Source organism: Chiloscyllium plagiosum, chromosome 29 (genome assembly GCF_004010195.1).
Source record: "Chiloscyllium plagiosum isolate BGI_BamShark_2017 chromosome 29, ASM401019v2, whole genome shotgun sequence".
Classification (NCBI taxonomy): domain Eukaryota; kingdom Metazoa; phylum Chordata; class Chondrichthyes; order Orectolobiformes; family Hemiscylliidae; genus Chiloscyllium; species Chiloscyllium plagiosum.
In genome coordinates this window covers 22,019,499-22,042,195 of record NC_057738.1, presented here as the reverse complement: position 1 = coordinate 22,042,195, position 22,697 = coordinate 22,019,499, and the positions used below count along the sequence as shown (strand labels likewise).

Here is a 22,697-nt window from a genome sequence, read left to right as displayed (position 1 = left end):
CAGCATTTTCTCTTTTGGTTTCAGATTCCAGCATCCGCAGTCATTTGCTTTTATTTTAGCTACCAAAGGGACTTCCATTTGCAGTCTGGAGGGAGGGACTCAGGAGCAGGGGAGAGGCCTGGCAGGTCATGTATAAATAAGGGAGGCATCTTCCATCAAGGGCCACCTTTCCATATCAGGCTCCCGCCCTCAAAACTCACTTCAAAGTCTGAACCTTGTAGGTGCTCCCTCAGCCCTCTTCACATACCTGGTCCAACCTGATGTCCCAATGTTGGCTGTTTGCTGCTGGGGCCAAGAGCTGCCAACTAACCAGATTAACTACCAGCTCCCTGAAAAGTGAATTGCACATATTGAGGGAGGGGGAAAGGTGCCAGCTCCAGCCAAATCATTGTTTCCTGCAGCAATAAATGGCTTATGGTGCTGACATGCTCAGTGAGGAAGGGTTCCCTGTCACCTCTTTCATTGAAAGATCCAAGAACAGAATCAAACCAAAACAGATGAGAGAGGGAAAGATCCTGAGGCAGAGAGGGAGAGCATTAATGACCTACATAGATGATCACCCAAGGGTGGGATTGAACCTGGGTACCTAGCCCCTGTGATGCAGCAGTGCTAACCACTGAGCCACCATGCCATGTATCTATACTAGTCGGTAAATAGCCTTTCAGCCTCGTCCCACTTTCTGGCTTTTAGCCCATAACCTGCTTGATAGCCATTTGAGGGATGAGGGATAAAATGAAAATTGATGAAAGAGATGATAATGAGGCATTTAAGAAATGAGAACGTCTAGAGAAAACTCAAATATTTACAGACAAATCATTACCAGCACACGCTGTGTGAGAAATTGTTTTTATGATCTGCAACTGTTGAACTCAATGTTGAAGCCAACAGGTTGTGAGGTACTGACACCCACCCCTTCCCTCTGTGTTGTGTACTTGGTTATGAAGCTTTAAATCTGATGAAAGATGAATGACTGATGATTCTCCACTTGTCTTCCCACAGAACTCTCACCTGATTGGTGATTAAAGCACTTTCTGTATCTCTTGGGGACGATACATTAAGAAAACAAACAAAAGTTGCACTTGTGTTTAGAATTGAATTCTTTGACACATAAACATTGACTGTGTAGATAAAGGCATTTTATCAAATCCCTGCAATGTGGAAGTTGGCCAAATGTCCTATTAAATCCACACCAATCCTCTGAAGAGCCATACTCACACCTCCACCCCCCCACCCATGGCTAACCCCACTTCACCTGTATATCCCTGGACAATGCAGGCAATTTAGCACAACCAATCCATCTAACCTGCACATCTTAAGACTGTGGGAGGAATTCCATGCAGATGCAATGTGAACTTGAAAACTCCACACAAACAGTTGCATAATGTTGAAATAGAACTTGGGTCCCTGATGATATAAAGCAGCAGTGCTAACCACTGAGCCATTGTGCCGCTTATCTGCACTGGTTGGTAAATAGCCATTCAGTCTTGCCCCACTTTCCCACTTTTAATCGATCACCTATTTTACAAACCACTTCAGATATTTTTCAAATGTTGTGAGGGCTTCTACCTTCACTATTCTTTCTTGTAGTCATGATTTGGAGGAGCCAGAATTGGATTAGGGTGGACAAAGTTAAAAATCACACGACACCAGGTTATAGTCCAATAGGTTCATTTGGAAGCACTAGCTTTCTGGTCATGAGTTCCAACTCTCAAGCATCATCTGGTAGAAAAAGTTCTGCCTAATCTCTTTTAAAACTTCTACATACTATAAATCAATGCTCCCATGTTATGGACCCCTCATCAAAAGGGAAATGGATCTTTTGTAGTTTTATACTTTATATAATTTCTCATAGTTTTATACATTTCGAATTAGGCCTCCTCTGTTCCAAACAAACCATCGCAAACTTATTCAATCTTTCCTAATAACTAACTGTTTCCAGTCTAGACATTGTTGAAAATTCCCTCTGCATGTTCTCCAGTGCAAGTTTTGACACAAACTCAGATGCATATTTCTGAACATAAAATCTTCTATAAACTAGTGCAATCCAGCAGCACTTAGGAAACTATTTACTTGAAATTCACATTAAAATATATTCTTTGAATTAAGAATCATATCATGACACAGGTTTATTAATACAGTTGAAAATGGGCTTATCCAAAAAAGAAACATTTTTAATGAGTATGTTCAGTCCAACACAATTAAGCAAGCCAATCAATAATAAGTACTTCTAAAAATTTAAGAAATCATTTGTTAGTTTTTGTTGGTGTAAACTGGTCACTAAATAAATCAATACTCCTTAATTTTTTTAAACTTATCCTTGCTTAACTTTGTGAGCTTAATTGAAGTCCTGGGATTAGATATAATGAGCAAAAACTCATCCTGGATGGGTGAGTTGGGGTTGGGGTGATTTTTTTAAATCACAGAAGTTTGCAGAAAATGCATTTGACATAATTTAATCTTCAAGTTCTTTAATCTCTTAGTGTTTTTCCAAATTACACTGCAGAAAACACCACCTATCTGATATGAAAACTCTAGATACTAAAAATTAAAGTAAATAAATAGCCCATTCAGAATCTCATTTTATTCATATATGAATGTGGTTTTACTTACACGGTTTCCACGTAAACCTGGTGTTCCATGTTCACCAATGTCTCCTTTTTGTCCTTTCTTCCCCTAAAATTATGCACAATGCATTAGTTCTTAAATGACTATAGTAGGTTTTATTATAACACACATCTGAGTACCATAAAAATGTTCACATTGAGATATCTTCTCTGCCCACCTCTCTCTACCTTTTCCTCAAATAAGATTGCATTCTTGTTTTTTTTAAACCACCATTTCAAACCATCATGCTTTTACTCCCATCTCTAGGTCACTGCAACCCACCATCCCTTAATCTCTCCTTCCACAGAAATTGCCCACCACATTTTGACAGCCTTGGTATTGTCATTAGCTGTGGAACAGCAGTACGGGACAGATTTGTGTCTGATTTAAAAGAAGAAGACACAAAAGAAAAGTTGCTAATATTACCAAAGATAATTTTATACACAGCTTGCCAGACAGCATTGCCTGTAGATATGATGAACCATGACTCAAGAGAGGTCAGGGTTAACAATGGGCTGCTGAGAGAACTAAGCTGTAACTGACTAAGTAGAGGGCCCCAACACCAGCATCTGGTAGGAAAGTTATGACAAAGTCCTGTTACCCAAGCTTGGACCAAATATTTGGTACAGAGCTATTCATCTGTGAGAACAGAGAGTACTGCAGCTGCAAGAAGGAAGGTGATTTTGCCAAAGTCTTTAAAAGAAATAACCAGAGAAAGCACTGACTGGAGGAGTGGGCAGTTAATATATACATTTGTAAAACAGCAACTGGTCAATGGGAATATATGAGAATTATAAGATACATTAGGTGCTAGAATGTAAACAGTGCTGTCTGGAGGTCAGATTTTATCAGAATTAGATCTGACAAATGTTTATCTACAGCTTAAGTTAGATAATAAATCTAAGCTATATTTGTCTATACCTTCCTCTTAAGCCCCATCCTCACCCCCATTTATCGCTCATCCCCTTCTCCCTCCACATTCCTGGTAAAGGGCTTATGCACAAAACATCGATTCTCCTGCTCCCCAGATGCTGCCTGACTTGCTGTGCTTTTCTAGCATGCTCCTTTTCGACTCTGATTCTCCAGCACCTGCAGTCCTCACTTTCTCCTATTCATACACAAGAGGCTATTTCAGTTCCAGAATCTAGCATTTGGTGTTTCTTCAACCTCTTGAAATTTCTCAAAGGACAATGAATCAAATTTTGCAAGGAATTCAGGGAAGACTGCTCTTTAGAGGGCTGTTTATTTCAGCTCCAAACAGGCATAATGGGCTGAAGAAGGCGTTTCAATGTTTGGGAAAGCATGGGAGTTGGGGAAAGGCAGATAAATATCAAATATTTTAAAGCATTGTTGAGTAATTGACAAAGACAGATTACAAGTGCAAAGCTCAAGCAACAAAAAATGCATCAACACAATCAGAATGTCTGTGTTTGGATTTTTTTGGTTCTGGCGAATTCTACAGTAAATTAATATCAAAGTTTACTTTGTTGCATAAACTCTTGAGGATGGATATTCTGTGGACAAACTAGAGTGCAATAAAACACTGAAGTTGTGCAAAAGTAAATTGGTGAATGGTACAATAATTGTACATTACAACATGTCCAACAACACTAAGCTAGCATGAGATACCTCTCCATTCAGAGTGTTGGATAACGAAGAGAGACTGATTGCATTTGCTTCATGCATCCTCCATGTCAATGAGCGAAATTATGCTCATGAAGCATTGTCTTTGATTTTTGAAGTAAGAAGATTTCATAATTACACATATGGTTACAATTTCAAAATTGAAATTGATCAGATAGCTGTTTCAATTCCAAAGTCTCCAGTATCTACTTTAGCTGCAGCCCAACTGCAAAGACAGGCTTTGATTTTGTCTGTTTTTCAGTGTGTCATTAAGTACAGATGATCTCAAGATCCTTGCAATGATGATGTGTTGTCTGGAATACTATCCTCATTGAGGTACAGCTCAACAGGGAAGGCGTGTTTCTCATTTTGTACGTAAATGAGTTGCCAGTCACACTGGACAGCATTGATAGAGCAGTTCACAGGGAACTTGTATTGTCAGGGGAATATGCCTATAACACAATCTGGTCGGCAAATCTTGCAGTCCAAGCAGCACCAGGAGAGAGTAGAGGATGCTAATACCATACTTGGGGGGGAAAGTGCACCTGGACTTTGACAGCAGTAAGAGATACAGCTTCGTTAGGAGGTTGGAGGATGCTCAGGAGGTGGAAGAGCTCTTGAGATCAAGTGGAGAGATGCAAAGGGTAGGAAAGAGTACAACTTTATGAGGGTGGCTCCAATGTACCCTGCTGAATTAGGATTAACCCCATCAATATTGATGAAAAAATAGTCTTGCTGCCCTCATCTGTTTGCCATTACACAGTGTATTATAGCTGTAGAGGTGGGTTGAAGTTTTTAATTGCCATTTAATTGGGCAGTTAATGGCCAAGTAGACCTTAGGGTGGGTGGACTATTCAGTGTCTTACCCACACAGCGTCTTATGTGGCATGGATCAAGGTATGTGGGAGACCAGTGTGCTAGGAACCCATCATATTTCACACACCCCTTCATGAACATACCATAACACCCAGCTAATGGTATTTGCAGGTTAACTTGATACTTCACAATAGAAAAAGAGTAATGAAATTTACTGCAAATTAGCATCTCATAACAGATTTATTACCTTACATCTGTGATTTTGTTCATAACATTCTTGTTTCTAAATTGCAAGGTCCTGGGTTCCAGGCAGGACATCAGCACAATAATTTGGGCAGAAACTCCAGTGCAGTTCTAAGGGAGTGCTTCCTTTTTATTGGTGCTGTCTTTGGGATGAAGGTCCACAAGCCTGTTCACATGGATCTCAAAGATCCTGTTTTACTATTGTGAAGATGTGCTGGGGATTTATCCCTGATATCCTGGATAATATTTATCCGAGGAGAAAGTGAGGACTACAGATGCTGGAGATCAGAGCTGAAAAATGTGTTGCTGGAAAAGCGCAGCAGGTCAGGCAGCATCCAAGGAGCAGGAGAATTGATGTTTCGGGCATAAGCCCTTCTTCAGGAAGGAGGAAGGTGTGCCAAGCAGGCTAAGATAAAAGGTAGGGAGAAGGGATTTGGTGGAGGGGCGTTGAGATGGGCTGAGAGGTGGCAGATGGAGTTCAACCTGGATAAATGTGAGGTGATGCATTTTGGAAGGTCGAATTTGAAAGTTGAGTACAGGATTAAGGATAGGATTCTTGTCAGTGTGGAGGAACAGAGGGATCTTGGTGTGCAGGTACATAGATCCCTTAAAATGGCCACCCAAGTGGACAGGGTTGTTAAGAAAGCATATGGTGTTTTGGCTTTCATTAACAGGGGGATTGAGTTTAAGAGTCGTGAGATCTTGTTGCAGCTCTATAAAACTTTGGCTAGACCGCACTTGGAATACTGCACCCATTTCTGGTTGCCCTATTATAGGAAAGATGTGGATGCTTTGGAGAGGGTTCAGAGGAGGTTTACCAGGATGCTGCCTGGACTGGAGGGCTTATCTTATGAAGAGAGGTTGACTGAGCTCGGACTTTTTTCATTGGAGAAAAGGAGGAGGAGAGGGGACCTAATTGAGGTATACAAGATAATGAGAGGCATAGATAGAGTCGATAGCCGGAGACTATTTCCCAGGGCAGAAATGATTAACACGAGGGGTCATAGTTTAAAGCTGGTTGGAGGAAAGTATAGAGGGGATGTCAGAGGCGGGCTCTTTACACAGAGTATTGTGAGAGCATGGAATGCGTTGCCAGCAACAGTTGTGGAAGCAAGGTCATTGGGGACATTTAAGAGACTACTGGACATGCATATGGTCACAGAAATTTGAGGGTGCATACATGAGGATCAGTAGTCGGCACAATATCATGGGCTGAAGGGCCTGTTCTGTGCTGTACTGTTCTATGTTCTATGTTCTATGATGAAGCAAAACTTAACCATGTCTGTTAAAGAAAGAAACTGCATGGATGGAAGAGACAAGGGACAACATTTAAGTACTTGTTGATAGGAGTACTTTCATCTGATTACTAGAAGATGACAATACCGGATTTCCTGCGTTTCCCTTTTCGCCAGGTGCTCCTGGATTTCCGTGGTCTCCCTGTAAGAACACAGTGCTCAATTAGTACTTATTAGCATTTCTACAAATAATATTTTCATATGATCTAATTTAGGCAATTATTACCTGTTCTCCAGCTATTCCATCAATACCATGGTCCCCATCACTACCCTGTTGTAATGGTAACATAATATACAGATTATACATTGGTAAACTTAGAAATGTCAAAGTGAACAAAACATTCTGTTTTTGTTTAATAATGTTAAATAAATTTTTAATTTAGATTAAATAAAGTTCCATATTACCTTCTCTCCTGGATACCCTGATTTCCCCTAAAAAAAAGATACTCATTAATTAAACTGTGAAATAAAATTTTGACTGTAAAAATTTGAGATGTATTGATTGTCTATGCCTCAAAACGAGGAGTTTCTTGCCTTGGGACCTGGGGAGCCAGGACATCCTTCCACTCCTTGAGTTCCATTTATACCTGCTGGGCCCCTGTCACCCTGAAATTATTGTGAAAAAACAAAATCAGTCAGAGATTTCCAATGGCTAATATTGTTAAACCTATAATAAGTCATGTCACATGCTTACGGTTGGACACATAGTGCTGTTTGTTTCAAAGGTTTAAAGATTATTCTCACAATTTCAATGCATTAGGATTTCAAATAATTATGTTCAGGATTGTTGTTTGCTAAGAAACTAATTCTCAATCGCGCTGTGAAATAAAGGACTTTCCAGATGAAGAAAGATATAACAGGAACAATTCAAATTGACACACAGAACAGAAAAATATACTGAAAATGTTCATGCTATTTTGGAAATGAAGACAGCAATAAAGGTTTAAATAATGGTGGCTTTGCAAACCTAAGGGTCATCAACATACGTTAAGGCTAAAATATTTTATGTTGATCTTCAGATCTATTGGTCATCATTTTATACCATATAGCCCCTTTCTAGTTGGTTTATCTCCTAAGTATTATCAGTAAACAGAAGTTAACTTTATCTTCTTTTCATGTTTAGGTGCACTTTTCAACTAGGAAAATAAAACTTAATGTTCAGGTTTTTTTAGGATTTTTTTTTGGCTCCTGTCTGGCATATAATATTCAATGGTGCTTTTGTACATTTTCAATTGAAAAACAAAAAATGTATTGCTTGAAGTGTACAAAGTAATAGCAATACCTAAATGGTTAGGTTATCATGTGATAACATATTGATAAATGTCAATTAGATTGATATGGTAAATGATCCAGCCTTCATGCCATTTTTCAAGTAACTATCTATAACTGAACTGTATGAGGTGAGTATGCAGTGAATCAGGATTTTCCTTCTATAAAAGAATGTTTTTATATTTCTCAGTTCACCCACAAGCATTTTGTTCCTCAATTATGCATTAATCTGTCCTATGTCGAGGCTAATTCATTTAGTATTCAAATTATACTACACTAACCACAGTGTCTATCTACCACACGTAGTCAAAGCTCACTGTTTTAAAGAGACTTGTATTTTGGCAGGATCAATTCATGGATATATTATCAAATACATTTTCCATGAAGTTTCAAATAAAATCATACTACTGCAAATGCTGGTTATCTGAAATAAACACAGGAAATGCTGAAGTAACTCAGCTGTCCTGGTAGCATCAGTGTAGAGTTAATATTTTCAGTCTGGTATGACTCGTCTTCAGAATTGTTAAATAACAATTCATTTGGAAAATGTGGGGGAATGTTTGGACTTGGGATGAGGGCGAGGTCTGAGGAATTGTGCTTTTGTATCATGATACAATTTGATATTTTATATTGGGTACAAAAATCCTCAGAGGGATTATATCCCATTCAGTCTGAACAAAACAGCTGTGTTCTGTTGATTTATTTACAAAACAGCACTCTCACTGAAGTACAAATGTTCGAATCAGTTATCCCTGAGTCTGGATATAAAGTCATGTCCTATATGTTGCTAAGATAATCATAATAAATGGTAAAAGTGTCAGATTTTCCAAATGCATCAACTCAGTAAAGTTGGATAAACATTGGGCTGAGACTAGTAATCTGTGGGTTTTTTTGTTTCCAAGTTTAAGAAATATTTTTGGCACTTTTCAGGCCAATTTTAACACCAAGAAAGAGTCATTAAGACAGTGGTCATGATAAGATTTAACTTCCCACGATCAAAATGAACAACTCCTGCCATTCATGTTAAGGGGTCTGAGAAGGAAATTGAAAGGACATTGAGAGTGGCAATGGGCAGAAGGAAAGTAGAGAAAGCCTAAGGTTTCTTTGTGGGGCTTGGAGTTTCCACCTTCTTGTTGCCTGGGCAACAAACAAGCTGGAAAAGAAGTCAGATTTACTTACATTTCTGAAGTTTTTTGATGTATCAGCAAGCGTATCTTAAATGCATATGGAGATTGCGTGTTAATCAATCTCTCCTTACTGTAAACTGCCAATTGCATATGTTATGTCTATTACTGGGAGCTGAATTTCTGCATAGAATCTCCTATTCACTCTTTTTTTATCCCAGATATTTTTGCAGCTATTTCAATGCAGTTACACAAGATAAGTGGGAGAACATAACTGCCACACCCCACCCACCAACCCAGATTCAGTCTTTGAGTTTTTAACTTTAGTGCCGAAAATTAATTAATTCAGTAAGGATGCTCCACCTGTTTAGTATTTAATGTGATATTTTGATGACAGGCATAAGAATTCACTGAAAATATGTAAAAAGAGAAAATCTTCACATACAAGAGTCTATCAGCAGGTCTACTGATGGAGAATCTTCACTGGAAAATGCAGACCAGAAAGTTCAGTAATAATGTACTATGGATTAGATGAAGATAGACTGGAAAGGTTATGTTCTGATAAGCTGCGTAAAGAATACCTTGAACCAAATAATGAATGTGCCTCATTTGTCTATGCCTTATGCTCTCCCTCCCTCTTAAATCTATCTACTTCTCTGCCTTCTTTATCTTTTAAAGTCTATATCTCTATATTTTTAATTAATGGACTTCATAGCTGATCCTTTGAATTATTTTGACCTCACTTCATTCCTGTAAATTACTTTCCTCGATTAAATGTACTATATAAATATAATTTGTTTTCATTTATTGGCCACAAATACAACTCCAAGATTGTTCCAGTATCCACCACTCCCTAATTATAGAGTCAATTATGAGTAAGCACACATAAACCAGGTTAGAGGCAACAATGCAATCTGCCTTACAATTTTGTCCATAGTTTCTACATTAAGATGCATTTCCAATATGTATATGATCAATCATAGCCAACAAAGCAATGTCTTCGCTTCCTGTTCCTGCATCATTACATCTGGTACGCCCCCCTGGAATCTACCCTGAGTATGCTTCTGTTTGTCATTAACATGCTAGCCCTTGTTATCCTTTGTCTGTTTTCACATGTACTTTGACATCACCAGGCTCAACCTCATCACCACCACCTCCCTCTACTGCATCTATGTTCAGAGTGCTCCTCCAATCGATGACTAGAAATTCCCACCATTTTAGCAGTGGGAAGGCTACAGCCTTTGTCTGCAATCCCACTCACAAACTCTGTTTCCTCATTGCCAACTTCAATGCTCTCCTTGACAACCATCTGAAGCTGAAGTGTGTGTTTTGGTGGAAACTTCAAAGCAAGGTGCAACAGCGCCTCTGAGGCCTGTTCATATCCATGTACTCTGAATTCATTGCCCAAGTAAGGAGATGTGAATACTGGAATAAATTTGAAGATGTGTTGGTTAAACAACAACAACTTGCATTTATCTAGCACCTTTAACATACAGAAACACTTGGTGTCATACTTGACCCCAAAGTGACCTGCTACATACATTTCAACATTATTACTGAGGCTGCTCATTGCCTTACTCAGATCCTGCCTCAGTTCACCTGCTTCTAAAACCTTCATCTATGTTATTGTTACCTCCAGACTTGACCATTCCAGTGCACACCTTGCTGGCCTCAACACTTGCTATTCTCCAGCAACTTGAAGCTCTCTAAACTTCCTTCCCCAAAGACCCTTGTTCTGACTGAACCGTGTTAGCTTCAGGTTAAGCAACTCCATAGTTTTAAAGTTCTCATCTGGGTTTTCAAATCCCTCCCAGTTCGAGCCCTACAACTCGTCTAGGCATCTGCCCTTCTCCAATTCAATTTTAATTTCTTCCCTGTTCGAAACTACACCTTCAACTCTCAAGGCCGTAAGTTCTGAAATTCCTTCCCTAAACCTCTCTGCCTTGCTACTTTGTTTTCCTCCTTGAAACCAAACTCTTTGATGAACTATTTGTCACCTGCACCAATACTTCCTCCTACAGCTTGTTTTGATTGCTCATGCTATACGAAGCACCTAGGTTTGATTTACTCTGTTAAAGACACTTTAAAAATGCAAGTTGTTGTTATTGTTGTCATTTTGTTGTGCCCCATATATGTTTCTTTATCCTTGATTTTATACATTTGTCCAAAATCTCTGACTTACTGCAGAGCAAACACAACAGGTCTCAAAGCCAATTAAAATCAGGCCAATCTTTATATTCGGGAAATAGGGAGGGAATTGTATTTTCTTTTTCCAAAATAAAGTGAAAGCACCAACTTACTGGTCCTCCTTCATCTCCTGGATAACCTGGAAATCCTTTTGTGCCTGGATTTCCCTGAAATAACATTGTTAACATTATTACTATGTATTTAGAAGAGACAAACAAGTTACAAGTTCAACAGAGTTGGCAGTGCTGGACAAATGTTCACCCATGAGTGATCCATGTACTTTGAGTGTCAAACATGCTCCAAAAACAGATCATTAAAAGTAACATGCTGTGCCTGTTCTAGATCTGTGCCATCATTTAAGTTTGCTGTCTTTTTGCAGCTGTGGAGGAATAAATATTCTTCAATTGGCTGAGTTGAGCCAAAGAAGATGAAACTATATTGAAGATCGAAAATGCACGCTGGAATGGAGGTTGTGTCCTTTATTTGAAAGAAGGTAGACAGCGACAAAGGAAGAAGTAACGGCAGTCATAAAGGAGTGAAACTGTGCTAAACAACATTTCACTAACCATTTGTGCACTAAAATCTCTTGCAGTAGTCATTTAAGAATGATATGTCCTTCCATTAACTTTTGTGCCCTGTTACGTACATTCATGCTTTCGCTGGTATAGATTTCTTATAGCCCGGATGATTAAGTGTAGTCTACTAATTGACGGTTCCTTGCTACAATCAGAGGAAGACCTCATGAACTGTGTTCTGTATGTTTTCTTATGTGTGGAACGGGACTGTGAGGGGAGATAATACGTTGGAAAGGCAAGTGTGCTCCTTAAACATTGCCTTAATCATCTCTTCCCCTGCTCTTTGTTTGTCTCTACATCAGTAATGCAGGAAAATGTGCCCATTAAGAATTTCATAGCTGCTAGAATTTTTTCATTGAGTATTCCAGTTGTCTCTCAATGCCACAAGCTGCAGTAAGTCTGCAGTTGCCAAGGCTTGAAGCATAAAATTACAATTCCAGATTTAATTTACTCCTTGACCCATTGTGACTATAACTATAGAAACTACTAGCCACAAAAAAACACAGGGATTCATGCAGTTGTATTTAAGCTGATGGACAACAATTCGCTGGGTGGATCATAGAGAGGCTAAATCCTGTTTGCAAAACTTGAGCACATTGTTTTTGATGTAACTGGTGGAAATTACTTCCATCCTAATTTGCTGCCCAGGAAAATACATTGCATCATTTTGGACCCCAGAATTGTAAATTTCTCGGTCATTAAGTTTGCATTGAGTTTAACATCGGTACATGTTTTGCACAATTTCTTACCTCATCTCCTTTGTTTCCCCGAGGACCACGTGCACCTGGCTCTCCTGTACATTTGCAAGGGATATTGCAACATTCTTTTTCTACAACTGCATTCTGGGAAAACAAAATCAAATCTTTATGGGGTACCAGTGTGAAGTCACTGATGGACAATAAAGTAAAATGTACAATTTTCTAATTAAAATAAGACCACTTTATTGGATGCGAGAGTAATATTATGGGCTCTGGAGTGACATGATCTCAATCAGGGGATGGAAGATATAATTCATGGATCTTTGGTCATTTGAAGATTAACACTACTGCAATACAGAAAGTAGTAGCAGAAGCATCTTTCTCAGCAAGGTAAAGTAGCTATATTGTTTGGCATAATCTGTATAAGGATTGAAACAAGGCAAAGAGGAATGTCATGATGTGAACATTAAGGGATTTCACTAGACAGTACAGACTTCACAGTAGAAAAATGTTCCACTTCATCACCTAACAGTTTTGCTTCAATGTTGCAGACAGAATGTCCCAGTTCAGCAAGTGTGAAGAAAAATTTGTATCTTTAAAGACAGGTTAATTGTGCCTAATGAAAAAATGAGCTGTGGTGGGATTAATATTTTATGTGCTCCTGCCAGCTGTGTTTTCTGTCAGAGGGGCACATAAATACCTTTGGCATAGGAAGTTGGGCAGCAGTGGGTAGGCTGTTTTGAACAACCGTCATGGGAAAAGACAGGAAAGAGGGTGACACATTCTGCGGGTACCCCTGTGCACATAACGAGAAACCAAGATGTTACTCATCCATTTCCATCTATCTGACATAGCCTGGCTCAACATCCCCTTTAATCCCCTCTCGATGCTCAAGGATTGCTCCCTGCCCTAAAACCCTCGACTTGCATACCCAGAGTAACCACCTTCCTCTTTGGACTTCTGCCTGCAATTCTAGAAGTGCCCATTACTGATAAGACATTGCAAGTAACTGTGATCAGGTAAGCATGTATCTTTAACAGAGCTCAGTGGTGATATTCATGTGACATCACAATATGTAACATTCTTGTGGAAAAGTACTAACCCCACCTTGAGTGATATGCTGTTGAGCTTTCTAATTCACGCAGAGAGTAGTTCGTGTATGGACCGGGCTGCCAGAGGAAGTGGTGGAGAGACAATTACAACATTTAAAAGACATCTGGTTGGGTGCATGAATATGAAGGGTTTCGAGGGATATCAGACTGAATGCTGGCAAATGATACCAGGTCAAATTGGGATGCCTGGTCAGCGTGGATAAGATGGACTGAAGGATTTGTTTCTGTGCTGTATGACTCTATCAGGACTGTCAATAAGTCAACCAAGCATCATAATAGACAGTGCGCAGGCCATATCAATGATTGTGATAGAACTGTAATATATTCATTTCTTTGTGAATAATTTTTCTGATACTTATTCTCAGTCAGCACCCTGCCTTCAACAAGACCTCAGAGAGATCTTCAATTTCTGAACAGGTCAGTTCAATATTTGCGTAAATTTTTGCATTTGACTACTAGTAATAGTTTCAAAATGAATCGAATCAGTTCAAAAAACATTCTTAGATAAAGCTAAAGGACACACTATTGATCTGCTTTTGGAAGGTGGCAATAACAGCTTTAAGCTCTTGACTCAGATTAAAAACAGTAAACAAAATCAATAAACAATCCAAGTCATTGCATCAAGTGTGGTTTATTCCATTTACCAAAACAGAGTACAGCGTTCTATGACACATGCACGTAGTGTACCACAAAGGGGCACAGGGCAAAGATGTGCAGAAAATCATGGAGTCATAGAGGTGTACAACACAGAAACAGACCCTTCAGTCCAACACGTCCATGCCGACCAAATATCCTAAATTAATCTAGTCCCATTTGCCAGCATTTGGCCCACATCCCTCTAAATGCTTCCTATTCATATACCCACCCAGATTCCTTTTAAATGTTGTAATTGTACCAGCCAGCAACACTTATCTGGGCAATCCATTCCTTACATGCACCATCCTCTCCATGAAAACAATGCCCCTCAGGTCTCCTTTAAATCTTTCCCCTCTCACCTTAAATCTACACCTTTTGGACTCTCCTACCCTGGGAAAAAGACCTTGACTATTCACCCTATCCATGCCCATCATAATTTTATAAACTTCTATAAGGTAACCCCTCAGCCTTCGACAGCCCAAATGAAATAGCCCCAGCCTATTCAGTCTCTCCTGGAGCTCAAACCCTCCAACTCTGGCAATATCCTTGTAAATCTATTCTGAACCCTTCAAGTTTAACAACATCCTTCCTGTAGGAGGGAGACCAGATTGAACACAGTAATTCAAAAGTGGCCTAACCAATGTCCTACACAGCTGCAACATGACCTCCCAACTCCTATACTGCATGCTCTGACCAATAAAGGCAAGCATACTAAATGGCCTCTTCATTATCCTGTGACTCCTTTTTCAAGGAGCTATGAACCTACACTCCAAATTCTCTTTGTTCAGCAATACTCCACAGGACCTTGCCATTAAGTCTATAAGTCCTGCTTAGATTTGCTTTCCCAAAATGCAGCACCTCACATTTCCCTAAGTTAAACTCCATCTGCCACACTCAGCCCATTGGCCAATCTGATCAAGATCCCATTGCATCCTGTGGTAACCTTCTTCACTGTCCACTACCTCTCCAATTTCGTTGTCATCTTCAAATCGGGATGGGACCATTCACCGCCGCCGCCGTTTCACCGCCACCAATTAGCCACTGCCCTTTCACCGCCGAGGACGCTTAGCCACCGCCCATTGGCCGCTGAGGACGATTCGCCACTGCAAGTGTTTGTAACTCATTTTTACATATAAACCAAAAAAATGATATTTATTTCACCTCTTTTTTTTATCAATATGTACTATGTTGTTGGTATAAATAAAGGGGACTGAGAAGTATGAAAAACAGGTGGAAGGGAAAACAATCAGTACATATATATATTTCCGGTGGCGAATAGTCTCCAGAGGTCAAATAACCCCAGTGGAGAAACGCTGGTGGCAAACTGGCAGTGGCTAATTGGCGGCGGCGAATGTGCCGCGGCGAATTGTCACTAAAGCCTTCAAATGTACTGAATCTAATGGTCAGGAAACGATGTAGCAGACACCTCAACAATACAGGAAAAGAGTTCAGTCAAAGACCAATGGAAAGTATGTAACCAAACTTAAACTCATGAAGTGCAATTATGAGGTTCAGGAAATATCTGGAACAAAGCAGTTTCCAGATTCTATCCAAGTTGTACATGTGGTCAGTCTGATACAGCACGGTGATAAAGTTAGAAGAGCTGAGTGTTCATTTTGATCAAGGTTATGATTGCTGACAAAATGGATAACGATGAGCCAAACTAACACAAGTACAGCTGCTAATATTATTCAGTTACGTATCCTAGATGCAAATGTTGGCAAATGGCAAGGGGAGGGGAAGCCCACACATGACAAACTCTCTGCCTATAATGGGTCTGAGATTCCGTGTATTGCTATTGCTAATCTCAAATGTCAATATAGATCTTCTGAATGGACAATAGAAACTTGCTCCATTGTTGAAACAATGTTTAGTGTGCACTGATATTTGCATCATTTCCATGAACTGGAAAAATGTCCACTGTAACACCAAGAGATCAGAGACAGAAGAATTGAATCCATCTATGACCTCAGAAATCTATATCCAGATCGATGTGATGTCCTATCCTGAAGAAGGGTTTCAGCCTTTCCCGCTCCTCGATGTTGTTTGACCTGCTACGCTTTTCCAGCTTCATATCTATTGACTCTGGCTTCCAGCATCTGCAGTCTTTACACATTGGCAACTTACAAGGTGATGAAACCTTATTTCTTGAGGACCGTGTCCAACTTAGTATCAATCCTCCTCACAAATATGGTCCTAAGATAGGACAAACTCAAAATTGAGACAGCAGAACACACAACATTCTCTGTAAGGCCTTGCACCAGCACTTAAAAAGATGTAAAGTACGTCAATTTCAGACCCCAAACTGACTAAATCGCATCTTGAAAAGATGTTCAATAAAATTCCCAGTTTGGAGAAGCTCAATCCTCAGGTTCTCTGGTGCTAAGTGCTTCATTGAGTTGAATGAATTAACTGGTTATTGGTCAGCATGTCTTTCACCTGATTCACAGAGTGTACTATCTTCCCAACACTTTCTTGTCGGTATTGTTTTTAGTACTGCCATTCAGCATATCTTATAGCAACACGTGGACTGAACTCTTGAGAATTTCCCATGTTGTCTTTGCATTGCTGATGAAATTTTTGTCCAAGACAAGACCCAAGCTCTACCAAATCATTGGGAAGTAGAGAGAAACGTGGCTTTGTCTTTCACAGCGAGAAATGTCAAATTAATACAAACCAAAAAAACTGTTTCAGTTACATATACTCATCCACTTGTATCAGACCTGACACTGCCAGGATTTTATGTACAGATTGTGCTTACACCCCAGGAGAAAGATGACATGCAAAAGTTCCTCAGTTATTCAATTTACTATCTTTATACATCTCAGTCTTTGCAACGAAAGTCTCTCTTCTTAGCGATCTTCTGCACAAAGATGTATCACACTGAGAGCAGGGCAGCGACCAATATACCTTTCAAACCCTGAACATTGCCCCTTCATCCTGTGAACATACATAACTGTATTCCGATCAATCTAAGCCAACTATTCTAGAAATAGAATTTTGTTGATGCTTGCAGAATAACAAGCCTGTCCCATTTTGGTCTAAAGTTGTCACAATGGTCCGAGCAAACTACTCTAATATCTAAAGGGGAACTCTGGCAGATGTATTTGGTATTCCACACATATCTCTTTGGCAAGTACTGAGTCAGCCAGCCTGAACATAAACCGTTGGAAATTATTTGCAGGAACCACTTACCATGACTTCAATGTCTTCTTATCAAAATTCGAGGTTATGATTGTTTCAATATATCTCACAGGCAGTATGCCTTTCAGAGGCAAGTTGATAATATCACCACCATGTCATAGCATTTGACATGAGCCAATAAAGGTTTCAGACTCAATCTGAACTGGAGCCTCATGAAGCACAACATGCTGATGAAAATGTGCTGCTGTTTGTAACATTATTATTATTATTATTATTATTATTTGTAGCTTATTATCCCAGAGACAGAAGTAACTGTGATTGCAATATGTAAGCCTACCAGCAGCTGTAATAAATCTCTGTTGAACTTTTTGGTGTCATATTATCCATGTAGAGATCTAGGAGTGAGCATTTATATTGTTACATCACATATAAGTATCCTACAGGAGATAAAGCCCATACTATAGTGAGAGTCCACCAATCCAATACCGTCCAGAATGATAAATTCAAACTCTCTAACATGACTCCCAAAACCAGCCTATAAAAAAGATGTACCCATTGACCTACAAGTGGATGTCATTGAATTTGAGGTAGAGGGTAATCTTGATATTGAACTCATTTACTTCAGTCATGAGCTAATGGAACTATTTCAACATGCTGATCAGACAATCAGAGCAAGAGCTAAAACATCCCATCATTAGCAGATGACATGAACACAGTAAGCAGGTTCCTGAACAACTACACATCCTGGACAAGTATAAAGGTGGGTTAGGCTTATTGAAAAATATCATTTTCAAGAGTTAAGCAAGTGTTGATTCTCAAAGTCCTACATCAAGACATGTTGAACCGTCTCCACATTGGTTGCATGGAAAACCAAATGACTACCATTCAAATCTGTCTACTTGGCATCAACGAAGGCATAGATTGATCAATACAAATGTGCATGTTATGTCAGTATCATCCATCCAAGCTATTTAAAGATCCAATTATTCTGCATGAAATTCACTTTGAACTGTGTTCCAAGATTGCCACAAACCTATCTCAAATCCAAAACCCAAGACTTTATGTTGGTGACAGGTTATTTTATTAAATTTCCTTTCATCTGGCATGGCAGGGATGTGAACAATATCAAGTTAGCCGACTTTATTAACTGCTATCTTCAGCATGTTTAGTGTCCCGCAGCAGGTTATGTCAGACATCTGTCTTCAGTATGTTGCCGAGCCCATTCCAAGATATATGCACAAAGTGGCAGTACAGCATATCACATCCTTTTTGCATTATTTGCATTCCAACAGTCTAACAAAGTCTATTATACACACTTAAAACATTGATCATGAATATAAGACAATTTGTCAAGACTTCAGAATTGCCATTTTGAGATTGTGAGCCACGCTTCAGTGTAAGGACCTATCCTCACCAGTTTACGTTATATAGTCCATCTATCTCACATTCTTCCTATCCAACTGAATGCACATGCAGCCTTATTGGAGAAAAGAGAGAGGGTGGTGCAGAAACATGATTGAGGAACATGTAGACAATTATCTCAGCTTCATCTAGATCAAGCCATACAATAACACCAATGCTTGGATATAGAGTCATAGAGATGTACAGCATGGAAACAGACCCTTCGGTCCAACTCGTCCATGCCGACCAGATATCCCAACCCAATCTAGTCCCATTTGCCAGCGCCCAGCCCATATCCCTCCAAACCCTTCCTATTCATATACCCATCCAAATGCCTCTTAAATGTTGCCAACCCTGGCAACATCCTTGTAAATCTTTTCTGAACCCTTTCAAGTTTCACAACATCTTTCCGATAGGAAGGAAACCAGAATTGCACGCAATATTCCAACAGTGGCCTAACCAATGTCCTGTATGGCTGCAACATGACCTCCCAACTCCTGTACTCAATATGCTGACCAATAAGGGAAAGCATACCAAATGCCTTTTTCACTATCCTATCTACCTGCGACTCCACTTTCAAGGAGCTATGATCCTGCACTTCAAGGTCTCTTTGTTCAGCAACACTCCCTAGGACTTTAGTATAAGTCCTGCTAAGATTTACTTTCCCAAAATGCAGCACCTCGCATTTATCTGAATTAAACTCCTTCTGCTACTTCTCAGCCCATTGGCCCATCTGGTCCAGATCCTGTTGTAATCTGAGGTAACCCTCTTCACTATCCACTACACCTCCAATTTTGGTGTCATCTGCAAACTTACTAACTGTATCTCTTATGCTCGCATCCAAATCATTTATGTAAATGACATATGTGGAAGCTCTTGAAAAAACATGCTCAACCCAAAAGGTACAACATTGCTATTTGCAACAGTTCTGTTCTAATATGCAACATTAGACACATTCAAATTGCATACGATAATCTATGGGTAATCCAAGATGAGGATTCAGACACTGAAAGTATTGCGATAATACGAGAAAAAACACATCCACAGTGAACAGTCCATACCAATCGACAGAGACAACTAACATACAACATTGTGAAAGGATGCAATTGCATCCTGAGAATGATCCAAGAACTCAATTTAGTTGCATGATATATGTCGACCAAAGCACAAGCTTTGTATGCAAATATGCCTCTTATTTTTGATCTATGTACTTGTACACGTTTCTCATCTGAGAAATCCTATTTTTAAAGGACAAAAGGAGGGACGTTAGACGTTGCTTACATCCATGATCAGACAAGCATGTACTTAGGGGTGGCATGGTGGCTCACAGCACCAGGGACTCGGGTTTGATTCTAGCCTCGGGTGACTGTCTGTGTGGAATTTGCACATTCTTCCTGCGTCTGCATGGGTTTCCTCCCACAATCCAAAGATGTGCTGGTCAGGTGATTTGGCCATGCTAAATTGCCCGTAGTGTTAGGTGCATTAGTCAGAGGTATATATAAGGTGGGTTGCTCTTTGGAGGTTCGGTGTGGGCTTGTTGGGCCGAAGGGCTCTGTTTCCATACTGTAGGAAATCTAATCTACTTTTTATAAAGCTAAGGGATGATACCTGTGCCATCATACCATGTGATATTCTTGTATAAAGGGATTATCCCACCTTGAATGATGGGCTGCTCTACATTGTAATCCATCAGGAGTGTCAATAAATCAGCATGTTATCTGACAGAGCCCAAAACATGTTGGTGTCTCTGGTTGGGTTGTAATGTACAAAGTGTTTTTTGTAAATAAATCTTCTGATATTTATTGTCAATAAGCAGTCTGTCACAATGTTCAGATTACAAAAACTGACATTACACCAGGAGATACATTACTGTACCAACAAGAAACAAAAAGAGAAGTTGCTGGATAAGCTCAGCAGATATGGCAGTATCTGTGAAGAGAAATCAAAGTTGATGTTTTGGATCTCATGACCCTTTCACAGAACCGGAACCGGAACCGGAACCGAAGCGTTAACTTTGACTTCTCTTCACAGATGCTGCCAGATCTACAAATGTCTCTTTTTGTTCCCAATTCACAGCATCTGCAGCTCTTTCAGTTTTTGTTACCAACCAGCAACACTGGCTGGCAGCTCCTGAAGGTGGGATCTAATTCTGAGTTAGGGCCAGAGGCCACAATGCTAACCAGTTCAGCCCACCAGTGGCTTGTTATGGCTCTGGGCCAGAGTCTCCCACAGCATGAGTCAACTTCTGATGAACTTTCCTTCTAGACAGGGGGTGTGTAGACTATCCTGCTGTGACTGTGCAACCCCATAAAATAATTTTCAAAATCTGGATGAATCAGCAAACTAAAACATCAGAACTATCAAATTTAAAAAATCCAATTGTTAAAGAAAACTGCTTTTCCAGGCTTACATACTATTTGTCTGCGCAAAGCACTTCCAACATCCTCCATTTCAATGGATAGTATTTTTTTGTATTCAAATCCTCGTCCAAACTCAATGAAACGGATGTCGTTTGTGTCTGGACTATCCTCCAAAGCCACAGTGATGAGGGTGTTGACTCCTGTAATTATAAGATTGCCATTTATTATGTCATATTGCAGAGATTTGAGCAGGACTAAAGACGTTTGTGGTATGGCTGAGTATTGCACTGCACTATTGACCTGACCTACCTGTTCATCTTCCTTCCCACCGGTCCACTCCATCCAACCCATCACAATTACCTCCCAACTGCATCCAACTATCACCCTCCCATTTACCTTCTCCCCAGCCCCTCACCCCTATTTATCTCTCAGCCCCCTTCCCCTCCACATCCCCGATGAAGGGCTTATACCTGAAATGTCGACTCTCTTGCTCCTCGAAGCGGCCTAACCTGCTGTGCTTTTCCAAGACCACACTTTTTGACTATTATTACTTCAGGGAAAACAATTTTTAAGGAGGGAAAAAATTGAAATATGTTATGAAGTGTGTAATGGCAAGTCCAAACAATTTTAGATAAAAAAGAAAAGTTAATTTAAGTCCCTTCCTTAGACAATATCTTCCAAATTGATGATCACTCGCATCTGTAAGGACAAGGGGAGCTTATACATGGCAACACAAACACTCCAAGTCACAAAGCATCCTGAATTGGAAATATATACCACTGTTCCTTCACTGTTACCACAGCAGGATTCTGGGACTCCCTCCCGATCATCACGTGAGTCTACCTTTAGCACATGAACTGCATCGGTTCAAGAACCTTCTCCAGGATAACTAGCAATGGGCTATAAATGCTGGTCCAGCTAGCAACACTCACATTCCATGAATACTTAAAATTACATTTACTGTAAAATTCTTGTTTTCTGAACTATTATCATTTTTCTAAGTAGATTCACAGACAGTTTCTTTTCTTAAAAATCAAGGATGCAGAAAAGGAATTCTCAAAATTATATGAATATAATAAGGAACAGCTTTCTGAACACACTGCCTACAATTCATGCAGCAAGAATGGTTATTCGAGTCAGATGCTGGAGCACAGCTGGTGTATTTTGGAATGAGAGCTGTGAATAAATCTCTATTTTAGAAGGGTTGGTGAAATTGAGGAAATGAGTCAGAAAACTTATTTGTTGAATGTCAAGTTTCAAGTGCAGTTGTTAAAAATGAGAGGACTTGTTACATTGATATGATAAATTCGAGTAAATCCTGTCAGATCCAGACACCATCAATAATGCTACATTTTAAGGGCTGGGAAGGGTTTAGCATGGAGGGGTGCATCGGTTTGGAAGCAGATAGCGTGGTTGATGTCCAAACTGCCAATTTTCAGGTTTCACTCCCCTTCGGAGAGGCACACTCACAATTACTGTGTTCACTGGACAATTGAAACCACACTGACATGAATTTTTGACGTATGATGCTTGGTGCATCTCTGCCAATGAAAACAAAATAAGAGCTCAGCAGTAATGAGAGACCAAATGAAATTCAGAGTATATACGGC

General features: G+C 39.7%; 1 protein-coding gene across 1 annotated transcript in view; it reads right to left on the bottom strand.

Annotated features, from left to right (window-relative positions):
- LOC122564422 (collagen alpha-3(VI) chain-like) overlaps window positions 1–22,697 on the bottom strand; it is a 135,193-nt gene that overhangs the window by 64,251 nt on the left and 48,245 nt on the right. Inside the window, exons 7-14 of the mRNA XM_043719264.1 lie at window positions 21,142–21,287; window positions 12,486–12,578; window positions 11,275–11,328; window positions 7,116–7,187; window positions 6,987–7,013; window positions 6,808–6,852; window positions 6,670–6,723; window positions 2,611–2,673 (exon numbers count right to left, since the gene is read on the bottom strand). Coding sequence (XP_043575199.1) covers window positions 2,611–2,673; window positions 6,670–6,723; window positions 6,808–6,852; window positions 6,987–7,013; window positions 7,116–7,187; window positions 11,275–11,328; window positions 12,486–12,578; window positions 21,142–21,287 — 554 coding nt within the window. The remainder of the gene's footprint in view (window positions 1–2,610; window positions 2,674–6,669; window positions 6,724–6,807; window positions 6,853–6,986; window positions 7,014–7,115; window positions 7,188–11,274; window positions 11,329–12,485; window positions 12,579–21,141; window positions 21,288–22,697) is intronic.